Source organism: Prosopis cineraria, unplaced genomic scaffold, assembly GCF_029017545.1.
Source record: "Prosopis cineraria cultivar Desert tree isolate PC_DT_omini unplaced genomic scaffold, ASM2901754v1 PC11, whole genome shotgun sequence".
In the NCBI taxonomy this organism is placed as follows: domain Eukaryota; kingdom Viridiplantae; phylum Streptophyta; class Magnoliopsida; order Fabales; family Fabaceae; genus Prosopis; species Prosopis cineraria.
In genome coordinates this window covers 2,954,393-2,979,014 of record NW_026555342.1, presented here as the reverse complement: position 1 = coordinate 2,979,014, position 24,622 = coordinate 2,954,393, and the positions used below count along the sequence as shown (strand labels likewise).

The 24,622-nt window shown below is 33.2% G+C and overlaps 3 protein-coding genes, 1 long non-coding RNA gene and 2 pseudogenes across 9 annotated transcripts; all 6 read left to right on the top strand.

The window, feature by feature from the left end:
- Positions 1 to 2,528: 2,528 nt before the first annotated feature.
- Positions 2,529 to 13,779, top strand: LOC129285793 (uncharacterized). 4 transcript variants are annotated; one of them, XM_054921684.1, is made up of 4 exons: positions 2,529 to 4,116; positions 4,960 to 5,103; positions 9,316 to 10,661; positions 10,742 to 11,485. In XM_054921684.1, exon 1 carries the CDS (start codon positions 2,638 to 2,640, stop codon positions 4,036 to 4,038), a length of 1,401 nt encoding a protein of 466 aa, XP_054777659.1. In that variant the 5' UTR covers positions 2,529 to 2,637; the 3' UTR covers positions 4,039 to 4,116; positions 4,960 to 5,103; positions 9,316 to 10,661; positions 10,742 to 11,485. The 4 variants fall into 4 exon arrangements, with proteins under 4 accessions (XP_054777659.1, XP_054777660.1, XP_054777661.1 ...); XM_054921685.1 differs by lacking the exons at positions 9,316 to 10,661; positions 10,742 to 11,485 and adding an exon at positions 13,627 to 13,779; XM_054921686.1 differs by lacking the exons at positions 9,316 to 10,661; positions 10,742 to 11,485 and adding an exon at positions 13,622 to 13,779.
- LOC129285615 (L10-interacting MYB domain-containing protein-like) lies at positions 10,344 to 11,365 on the top strand. Its single transcript, XM_054921366.1, has 2 exons — positions 10,344 to 10,661; positions 10,742 to 11,365. The coding sequence occupies exons 1-2, from the start codon at positions 10,344 to 10,346 to the stop codon at positions 11,363 to 11,365; spliced, it is 942 nt and encodes a 313-aa protein (XP_054777341.1).
- LOC129285794 (uncharacterized) lies at positions 12,045 to 12,909 on the top strand. Its single transcript, XM_054921688.1, has 2 exons — positions 12,045 to 12,330; positions 12,405 to 12,909. Exons 1-2 carry the CDS (start codon positions 12,201 to 12,203, stop codon positions 12,734 to 12,736), a joined length of 462 nt encoding a protein of 153 aa, XP_054777663.1. The 5' UTR covers positions 12,045 to 12,200; the 3' UTR covers positions 12,737 to 12,909.
- Positions 13,702 to 14,318, top strand: LOC129285614 (vacuolar iron transporter homolog 4-like; annotated as a pseudogene).
- Positions 14,319 to 15,426: 1,108 nt separating this feature from the next.
- LOC129286682 (uncharacterized) lies at positions 15,427 to 18,177 on the top strand. 3 transcript variants are annotated; one of them, XR_008587502.1, is made up of 4 exons: positions 15,427 to 16,064; positions 16,272 to 16,453; positions 16,829 to 17,106; positions 17,766 to 18,177. It is a non-coding gene; the product is annotated as an uncharacterized LOC129286682 (long non-coding RNA). The 3 variants fall into 3 exon arrangements; XR_008587501.1 differs by lacking the exon at positions 16,272 to 16,453 and having other exon boundaries at positions 15,433 to 15,621; positions 15,908 to 16,064; XR_008587500.1 differs by lacking the exon at positions 16,272 to 16,453 and having other exon boundaries at positions 15,439 to 16,064.
- A 4,156-nt stretch (positions 18,178 to 22,333) lies between these two features.
- On the top strand, positions 22,334 to 23,491 carry LOC129285613 (vacuolar iron transporter homolog 2-like; annotated as a pseudogene).
- The last annotated feature ends 1,131 nt before the right edge of the window (positions 23,492 to 24,622 follow it).

Here is a 24,622-nt window from a genome sequence, read left to right as displayed (position 1 = left end):
TAACTTTCTAACATTACTTAATTTCTATCTCCCTTGCAGTTGAGCCACCGCCTTGTAAAAAAAAAAACACATCCATCATTAAGCTTCTACAAAGCACAAAGGCTTGTAATTTCTATCGCCCAAGACATGCACATGTTGTACTCGTGTGTGTGTGTGTGTGTGTGTGTAAGAGTGGCGAGCTACACAATTGGAGTAGCACAACTATCATGTAGAGCATTCTCCACAGTAGATTTTATCTAGTGTCAAAATATTTTAAGCAAATCTAAAGACAAAGTCTTCATAAGGAGTCAATTCCTTTGCATCAACATTTCTTATAAATGAACTTCCAATCCATCTCAAAAATAAATGAATCCTGAGGCACATACGTGGTTTTAACACAGCTTGCCTCGTGAAATCAAAGATATCTGCAATTAAAGCTTAATGCACATTCACTGATACAAGAAAACCATAAACTAACATACCAGTTGCATCTCTTATAACTACCAATTCCATTTCTTGTCATTTCCTTGAAAGCATCAGACGCATTAAATTTTTCTTCCCTCGGTCTAAATTGTAAGACACTTCCAATCATATTTCACAAGTCAATAAAAGTAATAACTTCCTTTAATTTTATTTATAAGTCATTTCTAACATTTTTATTAAAATTAAGAGAAAATTTTAAATCTTATAGTAACTCTGTCTAAGTATTTAATAAGGTTTTAACTTTACTGTTAGTAAATATATAAACTTTATACTTTGACATTTAATAAGAATAAAAGGGTAAAATAAACATAATAATTATTGAGGTGTCTTATAAATAAGATAAAAAAAATACCCTTTCAGCCCTATAAATAAGATTCCTTACTTCCATAAAAAATAACATGCCTTTTCTTTTTTGCCTTCAACACTCTTATTAAGAAAAGTGATAAATTATATTTTACATGCCCACATTAATTAATACAAGAGTAAATTTGGAAAAATATTTTCGAAAAGTACTTAGTGACTTAACTTTAGACTAAGTTTAGTTGGGAAAAAAATGTCTCAATTTAGATTGGAGGGAGTAATTTAAATTTGATACACTACCTTTGGTTCCCCATACCAAATTGATGCAATGAGGTGGCATTCCAAAGGAGCACAATTCATAGACCAGACAACATTAATCAGTTCCACTACTCCACCAATAACTCTAATAGGATCATCTCTGTAATTATTTATACTTATGTAATAGTAGCTTTTCATGTCAACACCAATAGCTTTTCACACTTTTTATGTCAATAATAATGTATTCAATATTAATAAGGTTTTAAATAAAAGAAATAGCTATGTTAAATTCTCTTTCCCCCATTCACCAAACTCAGGACTAGCACTTTTTTTGTTTTGATATTCAGGTTTAGCACTTTACCTAAAAGATATCAAACCCCTCTTGCTCGACCTAAAATTTGGTGAACTTTAGTTGTATCCATCCACTTCTATTATAAACTATGCGTGGCTTCATTGATTGCATAGAATAGAGGCATTTTTCACTTTTTATAGATTGTATATATTAACATATGTTGACAAATTAATAATCAATAAACTAATATTAATAATTAATTTAATAATAGTTAATAATTAAAAAATAATTAAAAATCTATTTCCTTGCTAAAGTGGCACCCTCAATTTAAAATATAAGGTATTTTTTATTATTTTTTTTGGCCGAAGGTATTTTCTATTAGTTAGTGTTGGTAAAAAAGGTCAATAGAAAAAAATCTTTTGAATATACCTTTATTAATTGTATTTAGAAAAGATATTATATAAGAAAAAATTAAAGGTAATTAATATTTATTAATTTTAATTTGTGGAAAATCTTAAAAGTATTGACATTTTTTCATTACTTTAACTATATAAATCACTCTTAACGACTTTTCTGTAGTAACTAAACTGTCATGTATTTGGGGTGGGAGGGGGCAGTTCATTACAAAATAAAATAAAAAAAAATAAAAAAAGTACTTCATTTACTGTTTACTATCAATATCAATTATAACCTTTTATTCCTGATTTTATTATTTTATTCTTCTTTTTTGATTTTGTGAAAACTTATGTTGATTTCTTAATTTTTGACTATCAAGATAAGTGTAGTATTTTTTTCATTTTAAATTATAAGTTATTTTTTAAAAAATTTTTTTATTTTAAAATATGAAACACTTTGAGTAAATTAAAATTTTATTAAATACATTAATTTTAATATTATTTTTTTCTTTGTAATTAATTTTTATCTTTTTTTTAATATATTAAATTATAAATATTTTTAAAAATTTATATTTTTATTTTAAAAAGATAAAATTATTAAGTATATTTAATAAAATTTATTGATATATAAAATTTTATTTAAAAATATTTTATAATTTGAAATGGAGAAAATATATTGAGTGTTTTATTTGTAATTTTTTTTTATTTTTATAATATTTGATCATTTACTTAAAAAAAAAAATTCCTTGATTTTTGAATCAAACTCGATAGACATCCCCACTCGCGTTCGAGGGCGTGACCGTTGAATGAACATCAACGGCTTCCGAATTGTGTACTAAAAGGAAATAAAGCCCTAAACAACACCAGAATTTCAATTTCAATCCTTCTTGATAAGCCCTGTGCACAGCCCTGACAATTCGTCTCTCCCTTATGATCGGTATCATCGGAACTTCCCCGGCGATGAAGCTGCTTCAACCGGAGAAACGGATGGAGTCCCATCCTCGAAGTCCTATAAATGTCTCCAGCAATCTCAAGTTTCATGGCTCGGAAGCCGGGGACCCTGAAGAACAAGAACCTGAAAACCCATCACAATCGCTGAAGAAAACTAGGGATTTGCCCAATTTGAACAAATGCCATGCGTGTGGGTTCATAGTTGACGTTTGCACTGGTAAGAAGAGACTCCATGTCCTTAGTAGCGAGTGGCGCATAGTTCTTCTCTGCAAAAATTGTCTTTCATCCGTTAAATCTTCAAAAATGTGCTTGTATTGTTTTTCCGAATCGTCTGCGGATTGTTTTCGTTGTGAACAATGTCAGCATTCTGTTCATAAAAAGTGTTTTTCCAAGTACAAAGGCACTGCTCCATGGTCTTATGCTTGTTCCGGGTCGGAATTTTCTGTTTGTGTGGATTGTTGGATTCCCAAATCAGTGGCTTTTTCAAGAAAAAGAATGAAGAATGGGAAGGTTAGGAAAAAGGGTGGGGTTGTATTAGAAAAGGAGACTTCTAGGGTTTCGGATGATGGAAATTCAGCGGTGTCATTGGAGGATGTGGTTAAGGATGCAAATATTGTGGTAGGGAAGAAGGTTGAAGCTGCTGCCAGGGCTAGAGAGGAGGCCGTCAAGAAGGCTGTGGATGCTAGAAGAGCGGTAGAGGTTGCAAACAGTGCTTTAAGTTTAGTAGCTAGCGGAGATGAGAGCAGTTTAAATGAGCGCCTCAAAATGAGTGCTGGTAAGGTTGTTGAATTGTATCCGCCTATGAGTAGCTCTCCGACTAGTTGCAGTTTATTTAATTCAAGTTACTTAGATACTCCTAAGATGGGGACTTCTAGTATTGATTCATCTTGCATGAGGTCGAACCCAAGCAATTCAAGTGATTTTTTGAAGCATGAAATTTCCAGTGATGATAACATGTACAAGGAGTCCTCTAAACATGTATTGGAACCTTCAGTTTGTATGGATGGGAGTGACATTAGAACAAGGTCAAAAGAAGGCAAGTGTGTAGCTGATTGTGATGCTAAAGAAGAGATTGGGGAAGAGTTGATGAAGGAAGGCGAGGGAAGTTCCGATAGGCAGGTAAACTTCAGTGGAGATAGTAGATTGACTCTTGATTGCAAGCAGACAGGCACTGCGTTGCATGGGGAAGAAAGATGCAAGGGACAGCCTGACCGCAATTTGTTGAAATATAAAAGGAGGGTTTGGAGGTTAAAACCAATATCAGATTGTAAACCTACAATCCTTTACAATAAGCATGAGACTAATCTTGAGAGACAGAGCTCAACTCCTGATGTTCCATTGAATTGTTCCTGGGAATTGAGAACGTTATCTGATGGTTAATTTCAGTCATTTCATGCTCCTTTGCAAGCATATGTTTGTCATAGTGGATATTCCAAGAGCCATCTTGAAAGAGCATAGGTATATAAAGTTTATCTTTTCTTACTTATGTTATGTATTTATTTTGAATTTATCACTTTTTTTCATTTATATTGTTTTATTGTTATTCTTGATCCTTGATGATATTATAACATGTTACATTCACATTCGTTCTTTTGCTGTTCATTTATTTTCTGTCGTCATGCCAAACCTTGAATGTTTCTATTCCAAAACATGGAAAATGTGGTGTAGACGTGTTGTCACTTTCGTCCTCATATTTGATATTTCTCACTACTGCTGACTGTTGTCCATGTTTTTGTACAATTTTTCACTTAAAAGTTTCCTCAGCCTCTCTCTGGACATGCCTGAGATTGGTTACAATGGGCACCTTGTAAGGAAGCTAATGTTGAAAGAATGTAATCGGGCCTGTGAAATATCCTGTTTGATATGATGAATTATGTCAGTTAGGATGACAAATTTGTTAACTGTTTACATGTGGACCTTTTTTGCCAGTATCAGGTTTGGCCATCTGGTTAGCACTGACTGGCTGCACTGTTGCAGGCTATCCTGCAAGATAATCAATTTTAACATGCAAGTTCATGCTTCATATTTTTATTTTGTGTTGTTATTTTGTTCAATATGTATAACCTGTTATGTTATAAATTTCAAAAGAAAAAAATCGCAGATACCATGTGATACAACTCTGGCACTTCATGATTAGATTAGATGGAAATCTTAGGAAATGTTTTATGTTGCTTTTATGACTTTGTTGTATATAAATAATTTTAATTATTCTGATTATTATCATGTACTCTTCTATTTTACTAATATTTAATGGCAAATGTAGATTCATCTTTTTAATGTTTGCCTCCTTCCTTTGTGTAGCTGGCTAGAATTCCATATAACGTATCAAACATCAAAATGGGTACAAAATTCCTCTCTACCGGAGCAAAAGACTTACTAATGGCCCTGTTTTTCTTAAACTTGGATAATTAGCCTTGATTGCTTGCAGATCCAAGTCCATTCCAGGTTGGGTTTCATGAAACTTGACAAATTACTGAAATAGTACTAGGTAAAGCAGATAACCTTCCGCGTGAGAGATGCTTGGTCTTTTAGATGTAATTCTGGTCTTTGTGAAAAGTTGGATCCGCTTTTTCCCTTTAATTTTTTTTGGGGTAATCTTTTACATTCTTTTGTACAACATGCTCACCTGTGAGTCATTCTGTATAGTTACAGTTCTGGAATTCCACTTACGTTCAATAATTGCTTGAATTGTGCTAGCATTGTATCATGAGTTAAATATTTCTATAATGAATCGGTTAATCAGTTTTAATTGTACTGAAGATAAGATCTGACAGTATGCAAGTGAATTCACTCGATATGCTGGCATAATAAATGCTGAATTCCTCAGAATCCTAGCTGGTTGTGTAAACAAAAATAAAACTTATTGTTTGATATTGAGCTTTTCTTTTATAGAAATCTTATTTTAATTATTTGATTCTTTTGTTTTCCCACATAGTTTGTGCTGATATGAGATGATTTTTTGTCGGAGAGGTGAATGTTCAAATAAATCCCACATCATGAACGTAGGACCCTAGTCTTGTATCTTACAATTGATTACACCACAAGAAGTAGCCAGCTAGTTTAAACTTCCAAAATCTATACAAACCCAAGTATGGTGTCTTGCGATTGAGTCTCAACATTCATTCCACCATGCATTGTAAATTGTAATCTTCACATAATAAGCCCAGGTTAGGTCTGTCTTGACTTTTTGGCTCTGATGCAATACCACTTTTCCCATCTTATTGCATCTAGGACGTAGTGGAAGGCTCTTAGACTTTAGGGTATTCAAAATTGAACCAAACTGATTGGAACCGATTGAAATCAAACCAAATTGCACAATAGCATATTCTTGTGGTTGATGTTCTTTACCTTACAATAACATAAAAGTCCAACTAAACTGTTTTGAAAAGAGAAAATACATATCTGGAAAAAAAAATCTGAGAAAAATTAAATCACTTGAAAGAGAAATAAGAAGTGTGAACTGAACCAAAGTGAAACAAACCAAATCATGTAAAGCTCAAAACAGAATATGTGTTCTAGTTTACACAATTGAGTATTGGTTTGTCTTGATTTTAGTCTGAAATTGAACTGCATCAAATCTATGAACAGCCCTGCTAATATCCTTTTAAGTTGCCTCAAAATACATATAAACTCACATTAGAAGACTCAAGCCTATGCCTTTGAAGTTGCCCACCGGGTCCTAACATAAGCCTATACCTTTTATTTGGTAAAGTCGTTTCTAAGATGTCTGGTGCTGTCAAGAGATCAGATGACTTCATTTTGGTTGGTATCTCAATTGCAATGTCTTCTTGTCAGTCCTGGAGGATGAATGGCTTTTGTTACTTCATTGGAAGTGACCGAGCCATACATCTCTTTGAAAATGTGACTCTAGGCCAGTGTTTACCTGTTCACTTTCTGATAGGAACCAGTAAACTTGACACAATGCTAGTGAAAATTATCGCTGTGTAACCTCTGTTACTGTAGGGAAAATGTAGAGATTACAGACCCATTCCCTTTCTGCCCTTCTGTGTCGCATTCCAGGGTTGTTTTGTTTCTGTTGGGCTTCCTCTGATACGCTCGGCCCCATCTATTTGGAGGCCCATCACTTTCCCACTTTGATTAGTGTTTCTCATATGTTCTCCATTGATAGTCTACGATATATATGACCTAACATAGAGCTAATGCTTTTCGCCATCCAATTACAGCTTTGCTAGTTACTGGTTAGAACAAGTGATTATCTTGTTATCTTTTTCTTAGGCCGCTTAAAGTGAAGATTGAGCACATATTTTGGAAGATAGAAATAAGACTATCAAAATTTTAGAAAACAAAAGTTACACGCATGCACCAAAGAAATTCATGAGTATTCATATTTTTTATGTGTTCATTCTAGCTTTATGACGTGATTCTTAGTTTCTTTTCTTTTCTTTTCTTTTTTTTTTTTTTTTTTTGGTGAATGCATTTCTGTTCGGATACACTCAAGTCTCTGTTGGGACATGATAACAAAACAGAATATAGTTTGTGCTCTTCAGTTAAAATGGCTTCCTGAAATATTTTGGGGCGGCAAAATTCTGAATTTTATTGATGAGAAATGCATGCATAGATAGAAGAAATAGGGGAGAATAAATCTAATCATATCACCTAAAATCTCCTATAATCGTGAGAAAATAAAGTCTGATATGATAATAGTAAATAGCCAACCTAAAGAGGGAGGTTGCAGGCTCAAATAGTCAAATCCTGAAAATGGATTTGTGCCTATTGTAAAAAGAAAGAGAGGGGAAAAAAATGGCAAAGGAAGTGTGGGAACTTTTTTTCTTTGATTTTATTTTCCCCCATCTTTTTATCTTAATTTTATGTTTTTTCCCCTATCTTTTTATCTGAAAATAACTTCTCATTTTTACATGTTCTATATAGTAGTTATTTTGATTTAGGTATTTGAGCTTAGATTATGAATTTAAGTTCCTTTAACCATTATTTTGTTTCAGGAAGTTTTATGGCCAAATGTCAATATTGGCATGGCTCTATTTCTTTTAAAGTGCTTATTATATAAAGTTCTAGTTTTTGTCCTGAGAAAAGGCAAAGTGAAGAATGATACAATTTGAATGTGAAGATAGGGAAATACCTATAAACGAAACCTCTTTTGAAAGCATATGAGCAGTTTAAAAAAAAAAAACTAAAAAAGAAGAGACATGCAATTTATTTTGATTTGCACGTGAAGGAAATGAACACTGATCCTCTATTCTCCTGAGTCCTAAGCCTCTTCTGACCAAGATGAGAGCTGCTCTTGATTAAAGTTATTTAAATTTGACTCAGAGAGTTAATTTTTGTTTTTGTATTAAAAATATATTTGTATTTTGAAGGGTGTAACGTTGAATGTTTCCAAAGAAAAAGATAGATATTCAAGAAATAAAAAAGAAAATAAATCCTGAACTATTTAAATTAGAGCTTTATAATGCAACGTAATTACAGTTCTTTGTAGAGGAACAAATAAATTCTTAAAAAATGATGATTAAAATTTTAAAAAAATCAGTAGTTTAGATTAAATTTAAGATTCTATATTGAAAATAATTAGTATGAGTCTCATGTATTGTACAGAGTGTGAGAAGTGAGTCACAAGATTTTTATCTTAAAAAAAAATTGTGATTTGGTTGAGTTTTTATGCTTTTATATAGATGAGTAAGTAGAGCAACCAATAATTTGCTTCCACATATCATTAACACTTTTTTAAGGACAAATGACAAAATAAGAAGTCAATTTATCTCAGAGTTGTTGGTATGGGTTCATCCTCGCTTCCAAGGTGTGTGTGTGTGTGTGTGTGTGTGTGTGTCCATGTATACCAAAATATTCCGAAGGGTATTGACATTTCAAAGAAAGGAACAAAACAGCAGAAACCAAGAAATTTATCTCAATCATGTCATAATTGATAAATCCATTATTCTATAAAAATTCCCGCCCATAGCAAGAACATAAAAGCCAAAACAATTACGCAACTAGGAATAATATGAAACCATACCAAACGAACATAGAATTTTAAGATGTAATAAGACAACTCATTTGCTTGTTATTATTAAAATGAAGAACCTGCTGTCAAGCCTCCATCAGAAATAAAATTATTCATTCCTTCGGCTGATGGGACAAGCTAGCAAGAAAGACTCCATCACTGACCACCAGTAACAAATTAAATATATCAGTAACCAACTAAACTTATGGCATGCGCATGCCATTCTCTTAAACAACTTTGAAATGCCTCGAATCTCCACTCAAGGGCAACATTTATCTCCTGTCTCATTTTTCTTCTCGGCTAGTTCTTCTTTGCCTTTTCTTTTCCTTGCTTCCCACGTCTCAAAGTCTAGTTAATTTGGAATTTTGATAAGTTCACTTCATATTGTAACAAGTTAACAAGACTGAGTTCTGCTTGTGAATTTATAAGTACACATATGTGGTGCCCGTTTGGTTTGCGTCAAGAATCGATTTTTTGGGGTTTAATCGATTTTCAAAACAAAATTTGCCAAACAGTAGAAAAATGCAATAATCGATTAGGGAGGTTAAACGCGCGTTAATTCTTAATCTACCAAAATCAGCTTCAGCTTTAAGCTTTTTACCGTTATTCACGTGCTCTTTATCTGTGCCCTTCACGTGATTGAGTTCTCTTCTTTCTAATCCTCATTTGTCTTCTATCAGGCGCAGCTTTCTTTCTATGATCTCCTCTTTCGTTCAGCTCACCAGTCGGTCCTCACGGTGGTGCCGCCGCTCTGTCATCGTCCAGCCATCCCCAACTTAGTCACCGTCCACCATCTCCCGTCGTGCCGTCTCTGCCGTCGTCCACCCACCTCCAACAGGTGTGCCGTCTCACAGTCGGTACTCACAGAGGCAAGGATCTTTCGACTATCTTCCAACTCTGTGCAGATCTGTGGTCCTCGTGGCGTCACCTCCTCCGTCCACCGTCTCTGAGTTGCTTCCAGTGGTGGTGATCTCCTGCTATGGTCGAGGAAGGCAGTAAGCTTTATCTATACTCTATTTCCTCGATCTGCTCATGGTCCTCCGTCCGTCGCTGATCTGCTCGTGGTCCTCCGTCCGTCGCTGATCTGCTCATGGTCCTCCGTCCCTCGCTGATCTGCTCGTGGTCCTCTTCAGTCGGTCTAACTCAGAGGTAAGTGATCTTCTCTTTCTGGACGATCTTGTTCAGGTTTGATCTTGGTCAAATTTTGTTTTCCTCTCCACTCTGATCTATGCATGGATGGATTTGTTCTCGGGATTGCTGGCTTAGTTTTGTGTGGCTTGAACCATTTACAACTCTTGAACATTTGCAAATAATAAGATGGGTGAAAGTTGATTTTTTATGCTATTTCTGTGTTAGTTTTGTGCCTAGTTGAACTCTGTGCTGAACATGGGAGATCTGTTAAAAGTTAATTTTGTAGCTATTGAAACTTGATTTTAGTCAAAATCTATGCATTTGCAAATTGTGGGAAAGCTGGTGAAAGTTAATTTTGTGCCAAGTCGAACTCTTTGCTGGTTTTGGTTTGTGATCACTGATTACTGGAGCTTTATTCTCAAACATTATGTTTTGCATATATAGGGGTCATTTAGTCGAATTTTTTGCTGTGTGAGTCTCTGTTGAATTTGGCTCCTCTGAAAATTGCCAAGTTTTTATCATGTAATATTTTAATTATAATTTCTATAATTAATATGTTAGTTTTTTACATAGTATAATGAGTAACAATAAGTCAAAAGCTTCATGGGATCGAAGAAATACTAGAATCTTTATTGACATTTGTTTGGAACAAGCTCGAAAATCGCAAAGAAATGGTGGTAGTTTTACCAAAGCAGGATGGCTCAGCATAATTTCTACCTTCAATGAGAAGACTGGACAGAAATATGACAGACAACAATTCAAGAATAAGTGGGATAATATGAGAAAAGAGTGGGTACTATGGGATAAGTTAGTTTCAAGTGAGACAGGATTGGGTTGGGATTATGCAAACAATACTGTGGATGCTTCAGACGATTGGTGGGAGAAGAAGATATTGGTATGATGTTATTATATGAGGCTTTATATTTATTTTATTTATTTGTGTATTATGTAATATTATTGATAATTTATGTGCAGGAAAATCCTTTATATGAGAAATTCAGACATAAAGGATTACCATTTGCCAATGAATTAACCGAGTTGTTCCAAGGTACTATCGCTAATGGACCTAGAGCATGGGCACCTTCAAGTGGAGTTTTGCCTAACATTTACAATAGGAATGAAGGTGAGGATGAAGAGGTGTATCGGCCTGATATGGCAAATGAGGGTATTAATTTGGAGGAAGGTTCAGGAGATAGTGATGAGATCTTAGGAACTACTGGAGTAAGCGGTGAATTTAATAGAGTAGTTCTAAATGCTTCTCAAGGAACCTTAAGTGGAAGCAGTGGTAAGAGGAAGAGGGGCGAAAGCAGTAACGGTAGAAAGAAGAACAAGTTACCTAGTACAAGTCAAATAGCAGATGCAATGAGTGTGATAGCTCAAACAACAAAGGAAGAATCTCAACAGGCCAAGGAAACATCAATTCCCGAAGTCATGTCTATAGTCAAACAATGGGAAGAAGTTGCAACTGATAAACATTGGGTTTCACGATGCATGTCACTCTTCATGTCTCGAGAGGCTAGGGTGATGTTTTTGATGATGAAGGATGATAAAGAAAGCATTTTGGAGTGGTTGAGATATGAATGTTACAAAAATGGTTGATTATTGGAGTTTTAAAACTTATTATGAGTATATGATCTTACTTAAAAAGTAATCTAACATGTTTGTATTATATTGTAGAATTTAACTTATGTAGCCTCTTGAACTACTTATGTACTTTTTATATATGGTAATTGAGTATTACAATGTTGTGGAAAAGTCATTGGTATTTCTATAGATGACTTATTTAGATGTATCTATAATTGAAATTAAATGCACGTATTATTTATGTGTTTGGCTACAGATAGCAAGACATATGGAAGAGTCATCTAAAAAAAGGCTAAATAGAGCCCAAAAAGTTAGTGCTCTCATTGGGTTGTATGTAACAAGACATTTGTGCAAAGAGCCACGAAGAAATAGTGAATATACAGGTCATTTGTGGGTGAATGAAATTTTAGAAGGACACCCAGTTCGTTGCTATGAAATGTTTAGAATGGAACCACATGTGTTCCATCAATTATGTAGTGAATTGACACGACATGGATTGAAGGATACTAGGCGAATGAGAGTACAGGAGATGGTTGCAATTTTTTTAAATACAATTGGATATGGGTTGGGAAATAGGATGGCACAAGAAAGATTTCAACATTCAGGAGAGACTATTCATAGACATTTTCATAAAGTTTTAATGGCTTCCTCGAAACTTGCAATGGAATATATTAAACCACAAGACAAGTCCTTTCGTCATGTATCAAACAAAATAGAAAATGATAAGCGATATTGGCCATTCTTTAAAAATGCCATTGGAGCAATTGATGGCACACATATTCCATGTGTAGTCCCTGCTAGTGAAAAATCAAAATATATTGGAAGAAAAGGAATCCCTACGCAAAATGTAATGGCTGTGTGTGATTGGGACATGTGCTTTACTTTTGTCTTGGCTGGATGGGAGGGCACTGCACATGATGCTCGCATTTTTCAACATGCCCTGACAGCTCGATCCATGAACTTTCCACACCCGCCTTCAGGTATTTTTATTTGTTCAATTTATTTGTCTTAGACTTTCCACCTTACAGGCATTGATAGTAATTTTTTTTACAAGGTAAATATTATTTGGTGGATGCTGGTTATCCAACACCAAATGGATATCTTGGTCCGTATAGACGGGAACGCTACCATCTTCCTGATTTTAGAAGATCAACTGGATTTGCAAATAATAACGAGGTCTTTAATTATTTTCATTCAAGTTTACGGTGCACAATAGAAAGAACATTTGGAGTTTGGAAGAAGAGGTTTGCAATTTTACGCAACATGCCTAGCTATGACTACGATATACAAGTTCAAATCGTTGTTGCATCAATGGCGATACATAATTTTATTAGAAGACACTCTAACTCTGACGCTGATTTTATGCATCATGAGATGGAAGATTAGGAAGATTATGAGGACCAAGAAGACCATGGCGTTGATGGATATTCATCCATGACATCTTCTTCATCAGCTATGACTAGTATTCGTGATATTATTAGGGACCAACTTGTATATTATCATCTTCATTAGTTGTTGTAAAATTACTGTTTTATATTTAAGAATTTAATTTTCTTGTCTTTTATTGAATTTATTTTAAGCAAGATATATTTAGTTATTTATTTACATAAATTTAAATGTTAATATTAATATAATTTAAATTTTTAATTAATTATATATGTAGTTTAAATAATATATTTTGCTTTTTAAATAAAATGTAACAACTTTAATACTATTACATACAAATCTATCATTAATTTAAATTTAAAAAACAATGTCCTTTATGGTAATTTAAACAGCTAAAATTGATTCTAAAAAAATTATCCAAACATCTTCAGTTCTGTTAAAATCAATTTTAGAAAAACAGCATCCAAACATATTGCGTTCTAACATAATCAATTATGATTAAAATCTACCACTTAATCAATTATTTTCATAATCTATTATGCCCAACTAAAATCCAAACGGAGCCGTGAAATGACAAATTTTTAGGATTTAAACAAGTCCACTTCATATTTTAAAAATGAAAGGTATTTTGATTATCTCCTATTAAAACATATTTTCCATTCAGTCTCCTGATTTTGCAGTATATTTTCAGATTACATTGGTTTTGATTTGAAATTAAATCCCTCTATGGGTCCTTTACTGAAATTCTCCCTTGAAATAACTCTGTGCCTTGAGTTTTAAAGCCTCGAGTCTCCACTCACTTCTCTACAACACTTAGTCCTTGTCTCATTTTTCTCAGCTAGTTCTTCTTTGCCTTTTCTTTTCCTCTCTTCCCATGGCTCAAAGTGTAGCACTAGAAGAGGAATGCGAACAAACAAGCAAAATTCTCAACAAAGAGAACAAGATGGACTTCTCTCAAAGGGTGAAATGCTTCGCACTGCAGAATTGGGAGCAATGATGGTTTGTTTTCAATTGCTGCACTGATTATGGGAATGGGAGCGGCTAAGACAGTTATGAAAATCCTGCTTCTTGCTGGTTTTGCGGGGACAGTGGCAGGAGCTTGCAGCATGGCAATTGGAGAGTTTGTATCGGTGTACATTCAGTATGATGTTGAAGTTGCACAGATGAAGAGGGAAATAGAGTGAAGATGATGATAAAGAGAAGCAGATGGAGAAGATGAAGAAGCTGCCAGATCCATTTCAAGCCGCATTTGCATCAGCATTGTCATTTAGCATTGGAGCTCTGGTTCCTCCGCTTGCTGCTGCATTCATATTAGGTTATAAGTTAAGGCTAACAGTGGTTATCATTGTGGCTACTTTGGCTTTGATAGTGTTTGGATTTTTGGGAGCTGTGTTAGGAAAGACTCACACTGAGATCTTGTGTGAGGGTTGTGTTTGGGGGATGGATAGCTATGGCCATCACTTTTGGGTTAACCAAGGTACTGTGTTCTTGGGGACTGGAGCTGTATGGATGAATTCATTTGCTTTATTTTTGCTGCATAAGGTTAGGTTCTTAACAAGAGAATCTAACCAAGCTATGTTTTGTTCTCTACTTGTTGTTTTGTAAACATTTTTGTTTCTGGAACAAAAAATAAAAAGTAGAGGCTGCTGCGTTTTTTTTTTTTTTAAATTGAGTTAGAAAATGTTAAACTTAAAAAGAGATAGTGCTGTGAAGAGAGAAAAGTTTATTTCAGCAATGTATTAATAACTAGACAAGCTTTTGAACCAGATAAGACGTTGGTTTAAAAATTTATAGATAAAATAGTAGTAAAGATCTCCATGAACAAAACATTTTATTAAATTAATTAAAATCCTAATTCAATGATTTATTAATTCAATTGGTTGAGTTGACTCAACAATTTAAATCGGTTTTTGTGAAGCCCATTTAGAAAATAAATGTGGTGGCAATTTTGTAATTAAATTATTTAATGTTGTGCTTTTTAAGCTGATTGTTTAAATAATTGGGTTTAAAATTACTTTCCAGGCTGGTTAAAATACCAATTGATCTTGAAAGCAATATTATTAAACTCATAAGTTTAAGTAAATTTGTGATGAAAATGTAAACTCGTATCGTAAACTTGGATCATAAACTCGTAAGAGTTAACCTCTATCAACAAATAACCATTAAAATATGATTGTAATTTAATTTAAATATATTAAAAATATACATAATTGAAATTAATTCTTTATCATATACAAGGCATAAAAATTTTAAAATACGAGAATTTATTTTTAGTATTTTTGTTTTTTTATTAATATTAGTTTTTATGTTATAAGTTTTTTTTTTGAACCAAATTTTATAACTTTTAGAATTGAATTTTTCATAATATATACTTAACTTGCTCAACTTATAAAAAAAAAATTAATGACTTTAATAAGTTTAACTAAACTTATATTCAATCTAAGTTTATGAATTAGTTGATACAATTTTATAAATTAAAAATATAAAAATAATAAATTTAAAAATAAATTTATAAATTTAATTAAATTTATATTTAATTTAAATTTATAAATAAATTGATATAATTTTATAAATTAACAATGTAAAAAGATTAAATTCATAGTGAAATTGAGAGTTTGACAATTATTTTAAAAGGTGTATCATTTTACATCTCCTCCGAGCCAGCCGGTCTAGAAAGATTAAACAAAATAGGAAGCAACCCCTGCGCCTTTCAGATTTCCCACGATTGCTCTCTTCTCCTTTCCATCGTCGCTTCCCCGTTGCCTCCACCTTCCTCCGCCCATGCTTCGTCTTATCCGGCACCTTACCCACCATTGGCGACGTCCTCTTCTTCTTCGTGCTAGGGCACAGAACGCCCCTTTTGCCTCTTATCGCTCCTTCTTGTAGTAATCCTGTTTGCCCTATTTTCTAGGAACTACCTCCTCCTCCTCTTCCTTCTCGTGTTCTCGTTTTCACATTCAGCTCATATTTAAAAAAATTCTGGCACCGCTAGATCTTATCTAAATACTGCAGAGCAGAGGCGAGTTTGCACTCCCCAGCCTCCATCGTGTTGTTCTACTAATTTCCCTCACATTATGCAGTTATTCGTTTCTAATTCTTCGTCGGTCGCTCTGCTCGTTTTCCTGTGGACTCTGAAATCTCCCATTTGTCTTTGTTTTGGGTTGGGTTCAGATTAGTGAGTCTCCATAGTAAGGAAAAGCAGAATAGGAAAAATGGGAAGTGTCTTCGTGCAAGAGTTGGAGGGCAGGTCTTACAGATGCAAGTTCTGCAAAACCCATTTGGCCCAAGCCGATGATCTCATCTCTTGGATGTTATTCCTTTTCTATCGGTAATTAGAGACCTTCAGTTTTTTGATTGGGAAGAACGATTCTTTATTCTTTTTAATGTTCGTAAATTTATTAGGAAGGACGATTCTTTATTCCTGGTTATTGTAAATTTATTTTTAAAATTCTCCTGTAGTAAATAGGCACCAAGTCTTTATTATGAATTTCTGATGATTAAAATGTTGATGGATCATGGTTATGTGGTAATGCAGGATACACATGTTTTTGAGAGAGCAATATTGATACATATGTTTTTGCTTCATTCTCAATGTTCAAGATGTTTTTCCTAGGGCTAATTTCTCTCAATATTGAGAGAGCAATATTGATTCAGTTGTTTTTGGGAGAGCAATATTGAACGATTCTTTATTCTCAAAGTTCAAGAAGTTTTTTGCTCGTGCTAATTTCTCTCAACTTTTTAAGTAATTGTTACTTCTAGCTTGAACTTTGAGTTCATTGTCTCTTTTGCCTGCTGACACACAATGCTGAAAATAGAGTAGAGTACTCTAGTTCCGAAACAAGGGTTATTTTTTGAGAGAGCATATGATCCAAAACACTTCGCTCTCTCTCTCTCTCTGCAGTGACATGGTTTTTAAGCTAATTATGTGTTGAAATAGCTCTTTAGTTGTTTTCATGTTGATTGATAAAGCCTTGGTTTTTCTAGTTCTGATAAAGCCTTGGTTTTTCTTCATCTACCATTCTGTTATGGAGTCTAATATCTTCATTCTTTCCTTTTATTTATTGGTTCCCATTTCATTTATCTGATCTACAGGTTCCTTTTATTTAACTATGAGTTTTCCCTCCAAGAAAAGGAATTGACGAATGAGTTTTCACTTCTAGAGTGAATATGAAGTCTCCTACTGTGGAGGTAACCTATTTGAGATTTTATTTTTAAAATAAGCTTGTTTTTATTAATAAAAATATGTATATCCTTTTCTTTCTTTCCCCCTTCTTTCTCTTTTTGGGTGGATGTAATGGCAAGTACAAAGCTTGAAAGTAAACACCAAAATGACAGAGCACCAAGAACTCTTCTCTGTCCTTCCTTTTAAGGTAAGGTTGCTACTTTAATTTTTGTTTTGTTTTTATATATAGCAGGAAACAAATATGTTATATATTTCATGTAAAATTGAATCTTGATATGTGATCTTGTAGTGCCATTATTTATTATTATCATGCTCCCACGCCCTACTTAACTATGACTCAGACGGGATCCTTGTGAGCAGGGTAAGGGAAGAAACCAATATTAGTTATATATACTAACATATGCGTAGAAATATTATCCTTTGCATTGGGTAATATGAAAATTAGCATTTTCTTTAATGAACTCCCATCGGCAGTTCTTTACATTGGTGGTGTAGTATTTGAAATAATTTCAACACTTCTAGAATCTGATTCTCCACTGTTTGGTCAGTTTGATTAGTCTATAGATACATTCATACATTATCAGCAAGTTACTGCTGATAAAATTGTGTCCACGGAGCATTTAGTTTGAGAAATTGATTGTTCTTGATGCTCTTTTACATTTGCTTATTGAATTTTTATTTATTAGCAAGTTACAATGAAAGCTAAGAGAATTGACAATGCTTCAGAGGAAATCAATGTAAATGTCAATATCAAATATATAATTTAGAATATAGTCTAAGTATTATATGTCAAACAGCGCGATTTAGTCTTCACAATGACATTGTATATGTGCTGATTTATTGAAGCATGACAAGCAAGCAAAAATGCTCCACCTGCACACGTACGTGAGTGCCAGACTACTTAGTTGACAAAACAACGTACAGGCTAGGGAAATGGTCAGGCTTGCCAGGGATGCAATGGGAAATAATATTCAAGCTTGGTGTTGCTTCTTGGTGATTTGCGCTCACTTTTTGTTATTCTCAGGCTATTTCTGTGGTTAATTTGCGAAGCTCTTAATGGGAAAATTGATCAGACCTAGTTAATGCTGTCAATGTTAGCTTGCTTAGTTTCAATTGTTCATTGTGCTTGTTGTTGCTATATTTGGAAAAATTCTCTTTTCTGCTATTCACACTGTTTTTTATCATTGAACATCGATTGCTTGATTTGTGAACATACAAGAGTTGGATTGGAGATAATTTAAATATGTCGTTGTTTGAATATAGGGGCTTTTTTTTGGATTGGAGAATTTGGAGGTAATTTAAATAAGTTGTTGTTTAAATATAGGGGCTTTTTTTTTTTATTCCAATCCAAAAAAAAAGTCCCTAAATGTCTTTTTTTTTTTAGATGTCACTTTCTAAACAAGTTGTACTTTCTAAGTTGGTTCTAAGTTACAACAGAAAGTAGACTTTCTAAACCATTTTTAGCCGATTTAGAAAATCTTTTTTATACTAGTGCAATTTTAATACTATGCATTTCAATGATTAGATAAATAGAATCTCAAAAACATGTGCCAAGAAGAATACCCTAAGTCAATGGTAGAGCCAAGACTTCAGCTTTGGGGCTCAATTTAATTTAAAAATTGATCATATAAAAATAAAATTTAATAATTTTGAAAAATTAATTCCATGCCTTATAATTAATTAAAGGCAACATTTTTGTTTTATTACAATAGTTGAAAATTGCAGCTAAAAGTGTGAAAATTGTTGTAAAAAACTAAAAGTAACATTTTTAAACTTATACTTATTCCGGTGTTATTTGTTATAAAAGGTTATAGGTTTTGCACTCTGTAGTCATACTTTTCAAAATCTATTGTTTATATTTTAAAAATAAGCAATAGTTTACATATCAATATGTTGCAATAATTTTAAAATGTTGTCTATCATATAATCATAATAATAGGTAGTTAAGAACTGTTGTATGTATATAAAATAGAAAAAAAATTAAGATTAAGATTTCTATCTATATCTGGTGTTTGAACCTCGAGCCTCAAGGAATCAAGGAAGTTAAAAATAACTTTTACCACTTTTTCAAATTTACTATCATATCATTTGGTGCAAATTATTTTATATATAGATAATTTTTTTAAAGTGATTTTTTAATTTAACTAATTAATAATTTAATAAATCAATCAATTAATTTTTTAATTAACAAAAGTATAGCAAAAAATATTAAAAAGTGTAAAAATAAATGGCTTTTATGTATAAAAACACAATACGCAATGATTATTAAATGTTGTAAAAAAAATTTAAAGGTAACAATTATGTAATTGTTGCCTATCAAAAAAGGAAATAGTTTTTAAATGTTGTAAAAAAAATCATTTTATTACTTATTTAAAAAATACAATTCAACAATTTAAAAGTATTGCTTATTCTATGTTAGGTAACATTTTTCAAGTGGTGTCAAATATTTGTTGTTTAAATTAATAATCAATTGCAATGTTTGAAAAATGTTCCTTATTTACACATTAAACAATACTTTTAGAATTGGTACGAAGCGTTAGAAGCAAAAAATGTTATAGTGATTGTGATGTCATGTTTTGAAAAATCATTGAATATGAAATAAAAATAAAAAATTTTAAAAATTATTGTGAAAAAGATGGGTTTGATATTGAAAATGAAAAGTAAACAATGACATTGTTTTATAAAATTAATATTGTTGTTTATTAGGTTTAAGACTTAAGACTAGAGTTTAATAGGCTTGAGTGAAGTTATTGTATCTGAAAAAGTTGAAGTTAAATAAATTTGAAGGATATTGTCAATATATTCAAATACAATATATATATATATATATATATATAAGGAAATTCGTTTTCAAATAAAAGAAAGAATACTGACACATATCAAATACGTAAATAAAGGACCAAAGATATATGAGCGAATATCTTTCATATATATATATATATATATATGAAGATAAATATATGTGCATTTTTTTATTGCCGTGGGCTTAATACTGCGCTCAGCTTTTTGTTGATAAAAACAAAAACTTGTGTCAATGGTTTTCTCCCTCAGACCCATGAAAAGGACGAAACAAAAGAGGTTGTCCTAGATTTCTCTCTCCTGTATGACTACCCAATTTCTGTGTTTTCATTCTTCCCTATAGTTACTGGATCATTCCACACATTTTCATTTGTTTCACTTTTCTCCCTCACACACAGGGAGTCAGACTTTTTAAATTAGTGGGACAAAATGTCAAAACTTTTCCTATGTACTTACGTGAAATTTCACTCAACTAAGGAGTGCCAAAGCAAGAAGTTGGGGTAGAATTCTAGTACGGATGCATTCCCTCCTTTCAGTGTATTGAGGTCAAACTTTTATTCTTGAATTACTTTGAAGGATAACAGTGATAGTATCTAATAATAAGAAGAAAAAATTATTAATCTTAAGTAGAGTGTCCACCGTTCAGTCATAGCCTGTTTGATTATTAGAAAGATTGTTAATGGAATGGAATGGAAATGGCAATTAGGTTTGGGTAAATATTTCCTTATATTTTCGAACCTATGAATGACAATTAGGTTAAAAGATATTAAGCTTGGAATGCGTCTAATCAAGCGACTTGTGCTATTTTGATTAAGTAAACTATTCTCAACCATTCTTAATATAAAGAGTTTGATAGGGGCTGTTTGTTAAAATAGAATCCAAATCCATGGTGGTTTCTGGTTTTGTTGGATCAATAGCCTAGCTTGCAGCATGGCAATAAGAGAATTAGTGTGAGTGTACGCTCAGTATGAAGTTTGAGATTTCACAGATCAGGAGAGAAATGAGTGAGAATGATGAAAGGAAGAATAATAATAGTGCCAAAATGCATATCAAGCAGCATCTGCATCAGCATTAATTATTATTTTGCACAGGAGCACCGATTCCTCCGCTTGCTGCGGCATTCATTACAGATCACAAGATAAGGCTAATGTTGGTTGTGGCTGTGGCTTCGTTGGCTTTGACAGTGTTTGGATATGTGGGAGCTGTGTTGGGAAAGGCTTGTATTTTGAGAACTTGTGTGAAGGCTCAAGGCTGTATTTGAAGGGTGGATATAGCTATGGCAATCATTTTTGGGTTAACCAAGTTCTTGTGGATTGAGCCTATAATTTGAATGAAGTAATTTGCTTTATTTTGCTGTATGAGGTCAGGCTCTCAACATGAGAATCTTAAAAAAATGATGTTTCATTCTCTTGTGTTGAAGTATAATGGGATATTGTTGTGGGGAGAGAAGTGATCATTTTAGTCGGTGACAGATGCAAGAGAGACTATGGGAGCCATGGCTCCCTGAATTTTCAAATTTTATTTGGTATTATATAGGTGGTCTGCATTTCTGTCCCCCAAAATTTATACAAATTTTATGCCATAAATGCTTTTCAATCCTAGTCCTCCTCATTACTAAATCCTGGAACTGCTTTGGATTTTAGTGATCTAATGTAAAGAATTTATCCTAACTCAAAAGTACTATGATTGAGGGTATGTTCAAGTAAAACATAGGCGAGTTTATTCCAGTATACTAGGTTTAAAATTTTATTCTTAAAATACTCTGAAAGATAATAGCAAACAAAAGCTATTTTTTTTATTGCTCACAGCTATCTTTCAATTGGAGGCAATCTTATTCGAGACAAGATTAAGTATTAAATGCGAGCACCTCTTTTAATGAAGATTCAAATCTTGGCTCACCATATTGGGAAAGACTAGCCCCTTCCACTAGATCTAACCCCATTGGTCAACAAAAGCCCATTAAATAAGACAAAGAGAGGGAAGAATGGTACAATTTGTTTGATAAAGAATAATATATAATGATTAATGCCTCTTCTCTATTCTTACTTTCTTTTGCCTTTTCCTCCTTGTCTATTAGCTGAAAACAGATGTATTGAATTATGCTAAACACAGATGTATTCTTAATTTCACTTATTTTTATAGTTTGTAATTATTTTTTCGTAATTCGATACCCTTTTATAATTTATAGTTATTTTTTATTAATCCCAAGAGTTGAAACGAACAATCACTCAGCACCAACTTGCGAAGCTTTATCATGATTTCACAAAAATGAAAAATGATTCTTATCATTTATTTTATTATAAATCCTATCGTATTAAGGTAGTATTTCTTAAAAATATGCAATTAATACGTGTTCTTGATTCTTGGATTTAAAAAAATATGATCCTATTAACTTCAGGCGTTGATTAAGAACAAAAAGGAATATGGCTTTGTTACGTGACTCTTGAGCACCTGCAGCTACTTCGAACTTCAGTGACGAGAGATGCAAACAAATCATCAGGAAACTTTCTCCCGATCAGAATCTTAACTTGTTGATTGTGCTTGTGCATAAAATATTATTTGAAAAGATTATTGATCCTGTCGTGACATACTCCAGTTTTGACATAAATCCGAAAGGAATTAAACTCACAATTATTGTAAGTTTATATTCTCAGGAAGATATTCTGATTCTGAACAATTTTCCTTCATGCATACAAATAGACACTATTTTCTGGATATTTTATAGTCAAAGATGAGTACTGAAATAATAGTTAGCTTCATTTATTTAAAATTAACTCAGTTTTTGTCCTTTGAGAAAGACAAAGTGAAGAACTTCGAAATAATATTCCCAATCCTATATCATTTGGCTGATGCTATAACCCAAAAAGTCTCCAGAAACGAACCTACAAATAAATGAATCACCTCATCAATAACACTCATCCCCCAGAATTTTCATCCCTTCTCATTATAAGTCCTTGAATCTCCACACCCTTTCCTGCAATCTTAAGCCAAGAAATCTTTGATTTTTCTTCTGAGTTCTTCAGCTTTCTTGAGCTTCTTTGATCTTTCCTCTTCTTGTCTGCCATGGCCGCCATTTTACCCTGTGGTTTGGTATCCCTCAACCATGTAGGAGTAGCTCCAAGCCCAATCCAACCAAATTATGAAGATGATCATGAACAAACCACCCAAACTCCAAAGGAAGAAACTGGTGAGCGCGACTACTCTCAAAGGGGTCAATGGCTTCGTGCTGCAATATTGGGAGCCAATGATGGTTTGCTTTCAGTTGCTGCACTGATGATGGGTGTAGGAGCTGTTAAAACAGAAGCCAAAGCAATGGTGCTTTCTGGTTTTGCGGGGGCAGTGGCAGGAGCTTGCAGTATGGCAATAGGAGAGTTTGTATCAGTGTACACTCAGTATGATGTTGAAGTTGCACAGATGAAGAGGGAAATGAGTGAAGATGATGAAGAGAAGCAGATGGAGAAGATAAAGGATGTGAAACTGCCAAATCCATTTCAAGCAGCATTTGCATCAGCTTTGTCATTTAGCGTAGGAGCATTGATTCCTCTGCTTGCTGCTGCATTCATATCAGATTATAAGATAAGGCTAATGGTGGTTGTGGCTGTGGCTTCACTGGCTTTGATAATGTTGGATATGTGGGAGCTGTGTTGGGAAAGGCTCCCATTTTGAGGTCATGTGTGAGGGTTGTGTGTGGAGGATTGATAGCTATGGGTATCACTTTTGGGTTGACCAGTTACTGGGTTGTCGTGGATTGCAGCTTTATGAATGAATTGTGACCAACCCATTTCCTTATTTTCATTGAATAAGGTTAGTTTCTCATGATAAGAATCTAACCAAGTTACGTTCTATTCTTTGTTTTATAATTAATATTGAAAATATTAGTTGCTGTTATTATCAGTTAATTAGTTACTGTTAGTGATTATAGCAGTTAGAGGGTAGGTAAGGGTATTATATGAGAAATTATACGATTAAAGGCCTATATATAGGACTACCTATGTAAATCAATCTATGGTTATCCTAAATGAGAATCTTTCAGCATATCATTCAGTAATCCATCTTGTCTCTCTCTGTTCTCTCTCTCTTCTCTCTCGTCTCTCTAAAATCTCTCTTCTCCTGTGTTCTTCTCTCTTCTTTCCCTCTATTTCTCTTTCTTTCCGGGTTACAAACATCCAACACTTTCCTTGTTAGTTGTCATCATTGAATTCTATTTTATCTAACTAATAAATGTTGATCATTACTGATTATTTGTTAATTGATGTCAGTGAAAGATTACATCTTTGATCATTATTCAGTCTCATAATGTAATGCTGCGACATACAAATTCACTTTCCTCTTTCATGATTGATTGCATTTTCCTCTTTTCCTTTGAAAAAAATAGAAGGATAATGGGATGTTGAATTGAACAGAGAAATCATTATTTCAGTGACCAGAGGTAAAGAATATCAAAGGAATGTGCCAAAAAAAAAAAATCCCTTTGGGTGACATTTAGCATGTAGTTATCAGCATTTCTTAAGTATTTGGAAATAAAAATCCCTAAAGAAAAATTAAACTTGATATACATATGCTATATAATAAAATACACAAAGCCACAAGTAACAACTCATACATGGAAGTGACAGATTACAGTAGCTTTGCAAATGAAATGATATAAATATTCTTGAAAACCTTCAAATTGGGCCCTTGAAGGCTTGAAAGTTGAAATAAATGTTTTCTTTTCTTTTTTGGGTAAATAATGATAAGTGTATCTCCAAAACATTCACGAGTTTAGGTGATGGTGAATTGTCATCCAACTCTAAAGCTTAGATCTTGGAGTTGCATCCTCAATGGTTCAGAAGGCCATAATACACGAGACATGGCATTACATCTTCAGTAAAGTTGTCAAGGACCAGAGTTCATGAGGGAGAGAA